Source organism: Cololabis saira, chromosome 5 (genome assembly GCF_033807715.1).
Source record: "Cololabis saira isolate AMF1-May2022 chromosome 5, fColSai1.1, whole genome shotgun sequence".
Taxonomy (NCBI): Eukaryota; Metazoa; Chordata; class Actinopteri; order Beloniformes; family Belonidae; genus Cololabis; species Cololabis saira.
In genome coordinates, this window is record NC_084591.1 from 8,309,220 (window position 1) to 8,325,250 (window position 16,031).

Below are 16,031 nucleotides of genomic sequence, written 5' to 3' on the forward strand. Positions count from 1 at the left end.
AGATGGACCTGGATCCGAGCCAGGACTCCGGATCCAGCAGCAGGACTAAAGCGGACGCTGCCGGTCTGCAGGTCAGTGTTGGGTCCAGAACCAAACCTAAATGGTAAAGACGTGGCAAATACAAAGTTGTTTTTTTGCATGTATCAAACAAGGACCAAAAGGTGTAAACTGAAGCCAAAGCTTAGTTTGTCTACCCTTTTAACACAATGTAACCACTATAGTGCAAGATTTGAAAAAACAAAACAAAATTAAAGCTGCAAGCAGCGATGAACGGGCCCTCGCACTCACGTCCACCGCCCCCCATAAGCATATCAGAAATGACACCACCCACGACTCTCTATGTCAAACCATCCAAAAGTTATAGCAGAAAAAAGGAACAACCAATCAGAAGAAGGGGCAGGGCTAATTCAGGCCAATGAAGGTCAAGGACTCATTACAGAGTCCCATGACACCACCCACGACTCTCTATGTCAAACCATTCAAAAGTTATGGCAGAAAATCGGGACAACCAATCAGAAGAAGGGGCGGGGCTAATTCAGGCCAATGAAGGTCAAGGACTCAAAACCGAGTCCCATGACACCACCCACGACTCTTTATGTCAAACCATTCAAAAGTTATGGCAGAGAAAAGTATTCTAGGGGGCGCTGTTGAGCCGTTAGGCCACGCCCATTAATGCAAACCATGAAATATCAAATGTATCGCCAGGCCTGGCTTGCATGCAAAATTTGGTGACTTTTGGAGAACTATCAAATATGGACCAATCAGATGAAGGGGACGAGCGCTTTTTCGCGTCTAGCATCGCCACGGTAACACTTTTGAAAGAGAAAAGTAATGTGCGTCGTCACAGGACAGAGACGCACATTTTGATGTAAAAAAAACACACAAATTGCTGACAATCTTTGCATGGAGCGGGGCTTGAACCCACGATCTCTCACACGAAAGACGGCGACGCTACCCCTCAGCCACAAATCAGCTTCACCGTTTTCTGACCGACTGATTGAGGAGAGACCAACATAGCGATATGATCTGAGTCCCGAATTGTTTTTTTGTGATTTTTAAAATATTTGTAAGATATAAATATTAATAAAACCCCACTATTTGTGCTTTTGTGAATAGCATGAACCAGTCTTTACTTCCTAGACACACGCACTGCATGGAAGGGAGCCTTTGATTTATTGTTCACGTAACGTTACTTTTATTTTTTCACAACCAAACCACGCACTTTATTTATGTCATTTGCACCGGGCAAGGACAAAAAATAAATGATTCCACAAAAATTCCAGAGTTTTTTGTGGTTGGCTGACACATTACCAGCATATTTCAAATATATCAAACCATTCAAAAGTTATAGCAGAAGAAAGGGACAACCAATCAGAAAAAGGGGCGGGACTAATTCAGGCCAATGAAGGTCAAGGACTCCATACAGAATCTGATGACACCACCCACGACTCTCTATGTCAAACCATTCCAAAGTTATAGCAGAAAATCGGGACAACCAATCAGAAGAAGGGGCGGGGCTAATTAAGGCCAACGAAGCTTAAGAACTCATTACAGAGTCCAATGACACCACCCACGACTTCCCATGTCAAACCATTCAAAAGTTATAGCAGAAAAAAGGGACAACCAATCAGAAGAAGGGGCGGGGCTAATTCAGGCCAATGAAAGTCAAGGACTCCATAAAGAATCTGATGACACCACCCACGACTCTCTATGTCAAACCATTCCAAAGTTATAGTAGAAAATCGGGACAACCAATCAGAAGAAGGGGCGGGGCTAATTAAGGCCAACAAAGCTTGAGGACTCATTACAGAGTCCCATGACACCACCCACGACTCTCTATGTCAAACCATTCAAAAGTTATGGCAGATAAAAGTATTCTAGGGGGCGCTGTTGAGCCGTTAGGCCACGCCCATTAATGCAAACCATGAAATATCAAATTTATCGCCAAGCCTGGCTTGCATGCAAAATTTGGTGACTTTTGGAGAACTATCAAATATGGACCAATCAGATCTTTTGGCATCTAGCGTCGCCACGGTAACACTTTTGAAAGAGAAAAGTAATGCGCGTAGTCGCAGGATGGAGACGCACATTTTGATGTATAACACACTTGGGGACACGTTACGGTTCGGGCTGAATTAACTGCAGAAGGAATGGCATAAATTTCGCCAAAATGACACGATTAATTCAAAATGGCCGACATCCTGTTCGGTTTTGGGCATGACCCCAAAAGACTTTTGTTTAAGTTGCGCCATGATACAGGTGTGTACCGATTTCCGTGCATGTACGTCTAACAGTATTGTGGGGCTTGAGGCACAAAGTTTTCAAGGGGGCGCTGTTGAGCCATTTTGCCACGCCCATTAATGCAAACCATTAAATACCAAATTTTTCGCCAGGCCTGGCTTGGGTGCAAAATTTGGTGCCTTTTGGGGAACTATCAAATATGGACCAATCACATGAAGGGGGGGTGCGCTTGTTGGCGTCTAGCGTCGCCACGGTAACACTTTGGAAAGAGAAAAGTAATGCGAGTAGTCGCAGGATGGAGACGCACATTTTGATGTATAACACATCTGGGTTCACGATACGGTTCGGGCTGAATTAATTCTCGAAGGAATGGCATATATTGCTCCAAAATTATGCGATTAATGCAGAATGTTCAAAATGGCCGACTTCCTGTTCGGTTTCGGCCATGGCGCCAAGAGACTTTTCTTTTAGTTGCGACATGATACACGTGTGTACCGATTTTCGTTCATGTACGTCAAAGCGTATTATGGGGCTTGAGGCGCAAAGTTTTTTCTGTCTGAACCAATCAGATGAAGGGTGGGCACGCTTTTTGGCGTCTAGCGTCGCCACGGTAACGCTTCAAAAGAGAAAAGTAATGCGTGGGGTCGGAGGATGGAGACGCACATTTTGATGTATAACACCCTTGGGGGAACGTTACGGTTCGGGCTGAATTAACTGCCGAAGGAAGGTATAAATTTCGCCAAAATGACACGATTAATTCAAAATGGCCGACTTCCTGTTCGGTTTCTCGACATGATGCCCAGAGACTTTTCTTTAAGTTGCGCCATGATACAGGTGTGTACCGATTTTCGTGCATGTACGACAAACCGTATTGTGGGGCTTGAGGCACAAAGTTTTCAAGGGGGCGCTGTTGAGCCATTTTGCCACGCCCATTAATGCAAACCATTAAATATCAAATTTTTCGCCAGGCCTGACTTGCATGCAAAATTTGGTGACTTTTTGGGGACGTTTAGGTGGGCAAAAAGGCCCTCCTTTCGTCAGAAGAAATAAAGAAAGAAAAATTCCTACAGATACAATAGGGCCTTCGCACTGCAAGTGCTCGGGCCCTAATAATAATAATAATAATAAAAATTCCTACAGATACAATAGGGCCTTCGCACTGCAAGTGCTCGGGCCCTAATAACTACATGTAAAGAAAAAAAAAAGAAAAAAAATACATATATATAAATATATATATATATATATATATATATAGATAGATAGAGAGAGAGAGAGAGAGAGAGAGAGAGAGAGAGAGAGAGAGAGAGAGAGAGAGAGAGAGAGAGAGAGAGAAACAAACAAACAAAGTAAATAAATCAGAAAAATAAATAAATGTTGCTCAAACTGGCAAACTGGACTGAATCACCAAGGCGTCCTCCATCACCATGCCACCCCTACAACACTGCACTTCTTCTAGCATTCCTACTCATACTGTAAAATATTATGTATTTGTTGTTACAGTAAATAATTGTATGTTGTTTTCTATTTGAGTAGCCTATACATAAGAATACTATATGGTGATATATTACATCCAACAGCTGAAGGTGTAACACTGAACATACAAATGCATGATTCTACTGAGACATTCATATAGTGTTTTCCATTCATACTATAGTGTCTTCCATTCTGCACATTAGTGTTCAGTGGGTGCTTAGAAATGTCTACTCAAATGATGTATGCATTTGAGAAGGAAATACCATTTAGTGAAGAGTTAACACCATTTTGAGGGTAGAGTGTGCTTTTGCAAGAGAAGTGTAGGATTTTTCATTTTGTGTGTGAGTTTTGTAATTTGTATTTTGAGTTTTGAGAAAGTGAGGTAGTCTATCAGGAAATGTGTTTAAACAATTGTGAAAAACTGTAAAGCCAAAATACACTTAATATCTTACCAAGGCGAGTCAGTTTCAGTCCACTGTCCAACGTTCTTTATCTTCAAATGCTCGTGCATTACCGACGTGCTCCCGTGATAAGCAATGTGTTCTTTGCAAATGAAATGGTTGAGATTGTGCTCTCATTATCTTCCGCATTTTACCTTGGGATGCGCTTTATCCTGGTCTTCCTTGACATAATTCCATCTAGTTATTCAAAGGTTGAGTTAACATCATCTTCCAAATCATCCACTGCTGTTTCCGCTTCAATTTCACGGTCATTATCCAGTAAAATTGACTCTCTCGCCATCAGTTGTTCCAGGTATTCTTCCAACACATCCTTGCTGGGATCTTCTTTACCAACCTCCCTATCAATCTTATTTAGGAGTCGTGTCGTAGCAGCCCATACTGCTCCCCTAAATTTATTCTATCTTTGCAAGTCCAACATTGTTGATTTGTCCTGGTATCCGCGTCTTCCTTCTTTCTTTGTTTCTTCTCCCGGGTTTCGGCACCAAATGTTGTAAGGTGCAGATATCAAGAGGAGTCGTCTTGCAAAATTTTAAGAATTTATTTACTATCTAAAATTCAGAGGAAAGGGAGGTGGAACAAAGTCTTTTGTTTGTCAAGAATTCTCTGCATCATCCAGGCGCTGCGCATCAGTACCTAATGAGCTCTCACTGACGCTCCCAGCTGCAGCACGACTGCGCTGTCCATCGTTCCAACTTTCAGGGACCTTGGTTTGGAGGTGACAGCAGCTTAATGTTTTCCAATTAACTTGCAACAGGAGCTCTGCTGCAGTGGAAAAGGGGCTGGCCTTGGATTTTGGAGCCAACAAATGGTCCTCCCGAGCAGTTGTGTTACTGGGTCTGCCGGACCTGGGCTTGTTCAAAACATGTCCAGTCTCTTCAAATCTTTTTCTTATTCTTTGTACTTGACGCTGAGACACATTAAAGGTGTAAGCCACCTCAGCAGTGGATCTTCTCTTTATACACACCCACTAATTGATTGATCAATTACAAGTGAGGCTGTAATCTAGGATTGGATGCGTCATGTGACAAGACTGTTGTCTTTGCAAAAACTGCCTAGTGGACTTTACCAAGCTGTGTGCTTTTCAGCAGTCTCGTTTGGCACCAAAACATTATTTTAAAACCTGATGGAATTAAAATTTGTCATTTCTTTAAAAAAAAAAAAGATATATATTTAAAGGGCACTTAAGGTCAACTTGTACCCAACCGACAAGAATTTTGTCAGGGACTGTATTAAACCACTTTCTCAGGTTAAGGTTGTGGATTGGCCATTATTAATAAAAAAAAAACACTGTCAATGACAGTAATGGCAGATGGTCGTTTTCTTATTGTGACAGGATGTCTGTATTCCATGCATGTAAGGTTAGTGAACATCTATTGGCAGAAAATTGACGACCCAGACTTTGGTCATATAATTTTTAACATGCTGGCCGACCTGTCTAATACTAACCTGATAATTGCATGGGATCATAGTCTAGTACTTGTTGTGCATATTGATGGATATTCGAGCAGAAACTGTAATAATGGATTCGATTTTTATCGCGCTTTTCTAAGGACACTCAAAGTGCTCACAACAGCTCCATTATTCATTCACGCCTCATTCATACTTGGTGATGGTAAACTGTGAGTAGCCACAGCTGCCTTGGGGCACTGATTGAAACGTGGCCGCCAATACGCGCCTAACGGCGTCCCCGACCACCACCAGAACATTCAGACAATATTCACGATCATTGAACAATCATCTCCTCCACCTTGCCACTGTACCCCTTCTCATGCCTCTACTACTCTCAAGGGTATTATTTCTTCTACCAATATAGTTGACATTTGGAGGATTCAACACCCTGCTGAAAGAGAGTACTCCTTCTCCAACGTACACATATCTTACTCGTGAATTTACTTTTTTCTAGTAGATGCCAAACAAGCTTCAATTACCATAATATTGTCATTTCTGATCATGCCCCAACTGTATTGTTCGCGATCTCAAAAGACCCAAACCAACCTTCTCGTGGCGACTACATTCATCATTGCTCACTGGTGAGTCCTTTTGTAATAACTTGTCTGACAAAAACAAGGACTTTATTTTTATTAACTGACACCCCACACGTCTAAGACTCCACATTATGGGAGGCATTCAAAGTTGTCATCCGGGGCCATGTCATCGCTCATAAAGCCAATTTAAGGAAATCGCAAAAGAATGAACAAAATTTATTTTAGTTATTCACATTCAGAAATAATACATATTTCAGTTGTTTCGATATCAAGCAAAAAAGATTTGGGCTGAAGCAACTTGCTTATCATGATTATCATGACAACTCTTGAATGCTTGAAGTGTCATTCAGAAATACTATATCTTCCTCAAATCACAATCCCACGCTGCCATGGGCGTCAGTTTGATTTCAGAAGTGCTGGGGACATTTACCATAAACCTGAGTAAGGTTTGAAAAGTGCTGGGTACGAGCTAGGCCCATTACTTCCGAATTGAGGTTTCATGATAAATAATAGGCATTGCATTAGATGATGCGTATTGACGCGATATTGTCCCCATATTAAAAGCCATCTGCGCGGTCTTATTTAGGTCGTCGGAAACATCATATACATATTGCAAGCCTTTTATTATTTTAATATTGCTGATCATGGCTTACAGTTTAAGAAAACTCAAATATCCTATCTCAAAATATTAGAATATTCTGGGAATCTTAATCTTAAACTGTAAGCCATAATCAGCAATATTAAAATAATAAAAGGCTTGCAATATTTCAGTTGATTTGTAATGAATCCAGAATGTATGACATTTTTGGACTCCAGAAAAATAAAGGACTTTATCACAATATTCTAATTTTCTGAGACAGTCCTGTAAACTTGTTTATGTCGTTGTGCTGAACCACTTGGGAATATCCACGGTTACTTTGTGTTAACGGAGCAGCAGAGAGCAGCACTGGCTGCTGCAGGAAACTGCGCGCTGGAAGCAGATGAGTGACGGACACTGGCTGGTTTATGGTTCCGCGTTGCACCAATGCAAAGCGTACGGCGTAGGATACGCAGGGATGCGAACGTACGGTACGCGACGCTGCGTAACCTACGCCGTAGGCTACGCCGTCGATTTAACGCGGAACCATAAATCAGGCGCATTTGTCAGTTTTTTCAGACTTTTCGTCTTTTCAACTGAGCATGAAGACACATAAAATGAGGGTGCAATGCTTATGCACCCTCGTAGAACCGGGCCTGCAGAACGCAACTTTTAATTCCCAATTCCCAACTCCTACCTGGAGGTGAAGCCCGAGTCCTCCCCGCAGCGCTGTCTGTCACACACATATACAGATCTGGGCGATCTGGGCACAGACGCAGCAGGTCCTGTTGTCCCGCCACTAAGATTTTGCTGGCCTTAATGTTTCCTGTGTTTTATTTTGTTCATTATTGATAAATTTAGTGTTGATGTGTGTGTGTGACAGACGTGTGTATGGGGCGTTAATGAAAATACGGGACAAATCGCGTCTTACTAAATTTTTTTTTTTTTTTTTTTTTTTTTTTTAAGTGGTGGGGACAAATCTGCTCGTCAGACAAAGTGGTGGGGACGCGTCCCCACCGTCCCCGGCGTAAATGACGCGCCTGCACGCTGCTATACCTCCAAAGAGATGGATCGTCCGAGGCACCCATATCTGTTTTGATGCGTCTGAACAAACATATAGTGTTGTTGCATGTGTCAGATCTAAGGATGTCAAAGGTCACATCAAGCTAAGTTTCAGCAGAGACGTTCTATAAACTGGACAGTCCACTACGGTTGTGTTTCCTGTATCTGTGTCACGTGGGTTTCCCCACTGCCCCGCCCCTTTAGGAGACAGGAAGCAGGTCCTGAGTCTATTGAGTCCTATGGGAAAAGTGAACGTGAGCACAGATTATTACCAATTCCTTCGCCCCATAGTAACCTAAGTAAATATGGGACCCATTTTTCAAAAGCCACAAACCTTCTGAACATTCTGACACCAAAATGGCAATTTTCAGACCGACAGATTAGGAGAAAATTATCTTTGTTTGAGACCTGTCTCTGTCTGAGCAACACACTCTCGCGAGATTTGGCTCTCATAGCTGGTCGGTCACTGCAGAACTGCGAAAGTCGTTTTCCCATCGGATAAAATGAAGTTTAAAACTAAAATAAAACTTGCTTCTTTGCTTAATAATACTGTTATCGTTATTATTGAAGTCTTTTTGGAAGGGAAAAAAAAATATTAGACTTATCCGATGATCTTGTACTGGGTGGGCGACCACGCCCACTTAGGAGACAGGAAGTGGATACCATTTCATACCATTGGCAGTAACGGTAATGCGCTATCTTCTGTATAGAGTATCTTTGGTTTCAGTCTTGCTTGCTCACACGTTTCATCCAAGCAACAGCTACCAGTACCCAGACTGGATTTACGTGCTCCACTAACTGGTGCACGCCTCTGTGACCTAATTAGGAATTCACTTTGCCAGTCTGAACTATTATACTGTGGACTGACTGAACCACTGTGCTCCACTGGTTCTTGCTGATGAATAGAATAGAATAGAATAGAATAGAATAGAATAGAATAGAATAGGCAAACAGGTCCTGGGTGACGGGCCAGACTAAGAGCGGTTCAAAAGCCTACCATGATGAGAAGAAGAAAAGCAAGGACCGTTACGTCGCCCGGATCGGCGACACCGGGGCCCCGCCCTGGAGCCAGGCCTGGGGTTGGGGCTCGTAGGCGAGCGCCTGGTGGCCGGGTCTTTGCCCGTGGGACCCGGCCGGGCTCAGCCCGAAACGGCGACGTGGGCCCGCCTTCCTGTAGGCCCACCACCCGCAGGAAGGTCCATGAAAGGCCGGTGCAATGTGGACTGGGTAGCAATCGTGGCGGGGTGCCTCGACGACCCAATCCCTGGACCAAAACCCTCACAGTGGGGACATGGAATGTCACCTCGCTGGGGGAGAAGGAGCCGGAGCTTGTGCGTGAGGTTGAGAGATACCGGCTAGAGATAGTCGGGCTCACCTCCACACATAGCTTGGGCTCTGGAACCCAGCTCCTTGAAAGGGGCTGGACCCTCCACTACTCTGGAGTTGCCCAGGGTGAGAGGCGGCGGGCTGGTGTGGGCTTGGTTATAGCCCCCCAGCTCAGCCGCTATGTGTTGGAGTTCACCCCGGTGAACGAGAGGGTCGCTTCCCTGCGCCTTCGGGTCGGGAAAAGGTCTCTCACTGTTGTTTGTGCCTACGGGCCGAACAGCAGTGCGGAGTACCCAGCCTTCTTGGAGTCCCTGGGAGGAGTACTTGATGGTGCTCCAACTGGGGACTCCATTGTTCTACTGGGGGACTTCAACGCTCACGTGGGTAATGACAGTGATACCTGGAGAGGCGTGATTGGGAGGAACGGCCTCCCCGATCTGAACCCGAGCAGTGTTTTGTTGTTGGACTTCTGTGCTAGTCGCAGTTTGTCCATAACGAACACCATGTTCAAGCATAAGGGTGTCCATCAGTGCACGTGGCACCAGGACACCCTAGGCCAGAGGTCAATGATCGACTTTGTTGTCGTTTCATCTGACCTTCGGCCGCATGTCTTGGACACTTGGGTGAAGAGAGGGGCTGAGCTGTCAACTGATCACCACCTGGTGGTGAGTTGGATGCGCTGGCGGAGGAGGAGGTTGGACAGACCGGGCAAACCCAAACGGATTGTGAGGGTCTGTTGGGAACGTCTGGCCGAGCCCTCTGTCAGGGACATCTTCAACTCCCACCTCCGAGAGAGCTTCTCTCGGATCCCGGGGGAGGCGGGGGACATCAAGTCCGAGTGGACCATGTTCTCTGCCTCCATTGTCAACGCGGCGGCTCGAAGCTGTGGACGCAAGGTCTCCGGTGCCTGTCGTGGCGGCAATCCTAGAACCCGGTGGTGGACACCGGAAGTACAGGATGCCGTCAGACTGAAGAAGGAGTCCTACCGGGCTATGTTGGCCGGTGGGACTCCTGACGCAGTAGATAGGTACCGGCAGGCCAAGCGAGCCGCGGCTCGGGCAGTCTTGGAGGCAAAAACTCAGGTCTGGGAGGAGTTCGGGGAGGCCATGGAGGAAGACTTTCGGTCGGCCTCGAGGAAATTCTGGAGGACCGTTCGGCGCCTCAGAAGGGGGAAGCAGTACTCTGCCGGCACCGTTTATGGTGCTGGTGGGGAGCTGTTGACCTCGACTGGGGACATTGTCGGACGGTGGAAAGAATACTTTGAGGATCTCCTTAACCCGACTGACATGCCTTCCACTGAGGAAGCAGAGGGTTGGGGCTCGGAGGCGTGCTCATCCATCAACCAAGCCGAGGTCACCGAGGTGGTTCGTAAGCTCCTCGGTGGCAGGGCACCGGGGGTGGATGAGATTCGCCCTTAGTACCTCAAGTCTCTGGATGTCGTAGGGTTGTCTTGGTTGACACGCCTCTGCGACATTGCATGGAGGAAGGGGACAGTACCGCTGGAGTGACAAACCGGGGTGGTGGTCCCTCTGTTTAAAAAGGGGGACCGGAGAGTGTGTACTGGAGAGGAGATTAGGGCCGATAGTCGAACCTCGGATTCAGGAGGAACAATGCGGTTTTCGTCCCGGTCGTGGAACACTGGACCAGCTCTATACCCTCCGCAGGGTGCTCGAGGGTTCATGGGAATTTGCCCAACCAGTCTACATGTGTTTTGTGGATCTGGAGAAGGCATTTGACCGTGTCCCTCGTGCCATTCTGTGGGGGGTGCTCAGTGAGTATGGAGTCCGGGGCCCTCTACTAAGGGCTGTCCGGTCTCTGTATGATCGAAGCAGGAGTCTGGTTCGCATTGCCGGCAGTAAGTCAGACTTGTTCCCAGTGCATGTTGGACTCCGGCAGGGCTGCCCTTTGTCACCGGTCCTGTTCATAATTTTTATGGACAGGATTTCTAGGCGCAGCCAGGGGCCGGAGGGGATCCGGTTTGGGGACCTCAGGATTTCATCTCTGCTTTTTGCAGATGATGTTGTCCTGTTGGCTTCATCAGACCGGGACCTCCAGCATGTGCTGGGGCGGTTTGCGGCCGAGTGCGACGCGGCAGGGATGAGAATCAGCACCTCCAAGACCGAGGCCATGGTTATCCATCGGAAAAGGGTGGCATGCCTTCTCCGGGTGGATGGAGAACTCCTGCCTCAGGTGGAGGAGTTCAAGTATCTCGGGATCTTGTTCACGAGTGAGGGAACAATGGAGCGTGAGATTGACAGACGGATCGTTGCAGTGTCCGCAGTAATGCGGTCGATGTACTGGACCGTCGTGGTGAAGAGGGAGCTGAGTCGAAAGGCGAAGCTCTCGATTTACCGGTCAATCTACGCCCCTACCCTCACCTATGGTCATGAACTTTGGGTAGTGACCGAAAGGACAAGATCGCGGATACAAGCGGCCGAGATGAGCTTCCTCCGCAGGGTGGCTGGACGCTCCCTTAGAGATAGGGTGAGGAGTTCGGTCACCCGGGAGGAGCTCGGAGTCGAGCCGCTGCTCCTTCACATTGAGAGGAGTCAGCTGAGGTGGCTTGGGCATCTGTACCGGATGCCTCCTGGACGCCTCCCTAGGGAGGTGTTCCAGGCATGTCCCACCGGGAGGAGACCCCGGGGAAGACCCAGGACACGCTGGAGAGACTATGTCTCTCTCGGCTGGCCTGGGAACGCCTCGGACTCCCCCCGGAAGAGCTGGAGGAAGTGTCTGGGGTGAGGGAAGTCTGGGCATCCCTGCTGAGGCTGCTGCCCCCGCGACCCGGGAACGGATAAAGCGGGAGAAGATGAGTGAGTGAGTGAGTGAGAATAGAATAGAATAGAATACTTTATTGTCTGTCCCAATGGTGACAGAAATTCCTCTTTGACAGGACTCACAACCACATTCACAAATTCACATGAAGACACATTACAATAGAAAACGCTTAAATACGTTAGAAATACATAAAAAAAACAGTAAATAAGTTAGAACAGACATGACTAGTGCCTGTTAAAAGTGCAACGATCTATTTAATATTGTTCAGAAGGATTGTGGCAGATGGAATGAAAGATTTTTTGTAAATGTTTTTCCGGGCCAGTGGAATTTTGTACCTTCTGCCTGACGGCAGTAGTTGAAATGAGTGGTGAAGGGGATGAGAGGATGAGAGGATGAGGGGATGAGAGGATGAGGGGACGAGAGGATGAGAGGGGTCTTCTGTGATCAGAGTGGCCTTCCTGATCACAGAGCGGTTGTAGAGATCAGACAGGGGTGTGTGTTGTGATCTGTATATTTTGCTGGCCTGGTTTATTATTCGTGAGAGTCTGGTTTTGTGTTTGGTGGTGAGCAAGTTGTACCAGGATGAAATGTTGAATTTAAGAATAGATTCAATGAGTGAACGGTAACCCAGAGTTAAAATGTCTTTGCTGATATTAAGTGTCCTTAGATTCCTCAGCAGGTGGAGGCGCTGTTGTGCCTTCTTGTAGATAAAGTCTGTATGCTGTGTGAAGGACAGGCAGGTGTCGATCTCAGGCCCCAGGTATTTAAAGGATTGGACCTGCTCTACCAGCTGCCCCTGGATGATGTTACAAGAGGCTTATTCCAGTCAGATATTTTCCTCCCAAACCAATGGATCAATGCCCCAGCATTTTTATGCAAACCTCCAGATACTTGGCCTAAACCTTGAAACTGTTGCATCTGTTGATGACCAAATTGTTTTGAAACAATCTGTCTGTTACAGTGTTAACGTTGCTGTTACTGTGTCAAATCCTGACAGTTTCAAAACTTACCAAGAATTACTGGATGCCACTGCCCAGTCTTTTTCCAGACAGACCACTGTAAATCCCTCTGCCGCTGAATTTCTGAATGCTGAACAAGAAATCCTCTAATACGGCACAAAACGATAGCTTTTGGGAGGACATAGCCCTCATAGCCCTCGATTTGTGTGATCTCAAATCACACAAATCACTTCCAACACACAGTCGCTTACTCTGTTTAGCCCAAACTTCTGTTCTACATCCAATTGTACTGGATCCTACTCACAAGGTGACACAATTAATCATTAAAGATTATAACGAGAGAATGTGTCAAGATGGTTTAGAAAGGATCTTTGCTGAAATAAGAAGAACATTTTGGATCTTGAGGGGCGCAAGGCCATACATAGACATCAGCAGAAGTGTGTTTCATGTCAAAAATGGAGAGCTGGTGCCTGTGGGTTCAGCCAATGGGTCAGCACCGCCCTTTCATTAGGTAAGAAAAAGTTTACACAAGGAAAGAAGGGGGGGGAAAGCATCTCCCACACTACGTCCTGTCAGAGGACACAGTGTGATAATACAAAAAACACCTTAGCAAAAAAAATTTTATGCACTCAGATAACTTTATATCTAATAAAAAAAACCTCCATTGATCCATACTCTGTTCATTAACAACTACAAGATTTCTCCACACTACTGTTTTCAAATAACTGATGGAAAGAATTTCTTTATTAATTCCTCACACATTCGCATAACTCCCAATTAATTTTTTTATTGCACCGTTTATGTTGAGTCGTCAAATGTTCATCTGTGAGCTATTTGGATCTTATAGGGACTTTAAACTTTCAATTTTATAAATGAATTTCATAATTTTAATGTCCAATGAATTTAATTTATTTGTGTTTTTAAATAAGCTAATTGAGCTGAAAGAGTGAAAGAAATCATATTTGACATATAAGACCACAGGCCTTCATGCTGCTTGTCATGTATGTTCATTGAAAGTAGCAACAAATAAATTCAGGTTGCTGAAATATTGTTTTTGTCTCATGTCTCTTGTTTTGGGGCTCGTTTATAGCCCAAATTGTTCCTTTTTATGACATCTCTATCTTGATGGGGACTTGTTTTTGACATCACATTTGTCAGGTAATAAAACTGAATTTTCACATCCAGTTCTGAAATCAAAACTGTTTTAAAGACAAAATTTCTAATGAAAGTTTGAGATCAGTAATCTCAAGTGGCTTCGGTAAACAGTTGATGAATGTGTTCGAAGGGTTTTTGTTTCAGCACTTTCACCACTTACACTTTTGTTCTGACCTACCAAGATGTTTTATTTGAATGTTTTTGTCTGTAAAGAACTAGTTGTGACAGGACATGGTTAATATGACCCCTAGAAAATAAAGATTCATTGTTTCACTGCAAACACCATGATAGAAAGCTATTAAATACAACTGAAAAAACTTTTGACGGGTCAACCGACAACAGGATCTAAGTCTCTTTATTTTTTTACAGAAACGTAAAGGCAAAGAGAGGCCCACAGGTTACCCCTGTGATCAGTGTGAGAAAGTCCTGGCCACTTCATCATCCTTGAAGGGACATAAGAAGATTCACACTGGAGAGAAGCCGTACAGATGTGATCAGTGTGAGGCAGCTTTTACTCAATTGGGTCATTTAAGAAGGCACCAACGTATTCACACTGGAGAGAAGCCGTACAAATGTGATCAGTGTGGGGCAGCTTTTACCACATCAAGTGCTTTAACTGTGCACCAACGCATTCACACTGGAGAGAAGCTGTACAGATGTGAGCAGTGTGGGGCAGCTTTTACTCAATTGGGTCATTTAAGAAGGCACCAACGTATTCACACTGGAGAGAAGCCGTACAAATGTGATCAGTGTGGGGCAGCTTTTGCCACATCGGGTGCTTTAACTACGCACCAACGCGTTCACACTGGAGAGAAGCCATACAGATGTGAGCAGTGTGGGGCAGCTTTTACCACATCAAGTGATTTAACTACGCACCAACGCATTCACACTGGAGAGAAGCCGTACAGATGTGAGCAGTGTGGGGCAGCTTTTACCCAATCAGGTGCTTTAACGAAGCACCAACGCATTCACACTGGAGAGAAGCCGTACAGATGTGAGCAGTGTGGGGTGGCTTTTACCCAATCAGGTGCTTTAACGAAGCACCAACGCATTCACACTGGAGAGAAGCCGTACAGATGTGAGCAGTGTGGGGCAGCTTTTACCACATCAGGTGCTTTTACTACGCACCAACGCATTCACACTGGAGAGAAGCCGTACAGATGTGAGCAGTGTGGGGCAGCTTTTACCACATCAAGTTCTTTAACTAGGCACCAACGCATTCACACTGGAGAGAAGCCGTACAGATGTGGTCAGTGTGGGGCAGCTTTTACCACATCAGGTGCTTTAACTACGCACCAACGCATTCACACTGGAGAGAAGCCGTACAGATGTGAGCAGTGTGGGGCAGCTTTTACTCAATCGGGTAATTTAAAAAATCACCAACGTGTTCACACTGAATAAAATGTGTGTATCTGGAAATCTGGTATAATTGTAATACGTTCAGTTTTATATATATATTTTTTTAAATAGTTCTGCTTGTGGTCAAAATTAGTAACCTTTTTTGTAATGTTTTTATTATAATCTAACATTTTTCATCGTTGTTCTGTTATTGTTCTGTTCTGAATAAAGTTATTTGTTTGGATTTGTTGGATTTCAGTTTCCTGCTCAGTAACACCATTGTAAACAAACAGGAAGTCAATGTCAGAATGTTAGAACAGTGTCCCACAGTAGTGCCTTGTTCATGTGATTTTATCACTATAGATGAATGATGGTTCTTGATTTAATTTCATCTGAGGGATGTAAGAAAAAGTGCTTTACTAATGACACCCTCTGCTTCTGAGACCAGCTGGTCAACTGTAAAAGTGAAGTGAATGCTGTCATAGACTTAAGGCTGAATTATGGTTCCGAGTTAAATCAACGCAGAACCTACGCCGTAGGATACGCGGCTATGTGGGAGTCTCTCCGTAACCTACGCCGTAGCCTGACCTGCACCTCCCAAAAAGTTTAACTACGCATCGAGGCGACGCAGAACCAACGCAGACCGAGAGGGCTGTGATTGGTTTGCTTGGTAGCA

General features: G+C 45.2%; 1 protein-coding gene across 1 annotated transcript; it reads left to right on the forward strand.

Moving 5' to 3' along the window:
- Positions 1-2: 2 nt before the first annotated feature.
- LOC133444543 (zinc finger protein 678-like) lies at positions 3-15,355 on the forward strand (the record flags this gene model as incomplete). The annotated part of the gene is made up of 2 exons (XM_061722383.1): positions 3-71; positions 14,387-15,355. Coding segments are annotated over exons 1-2 (1,038 nt in total), but the record flags the coding sequence as incomplete, so codon positions are not given.
- Positions 15,356-16,031: the final 676 nt, after the last annotated feature.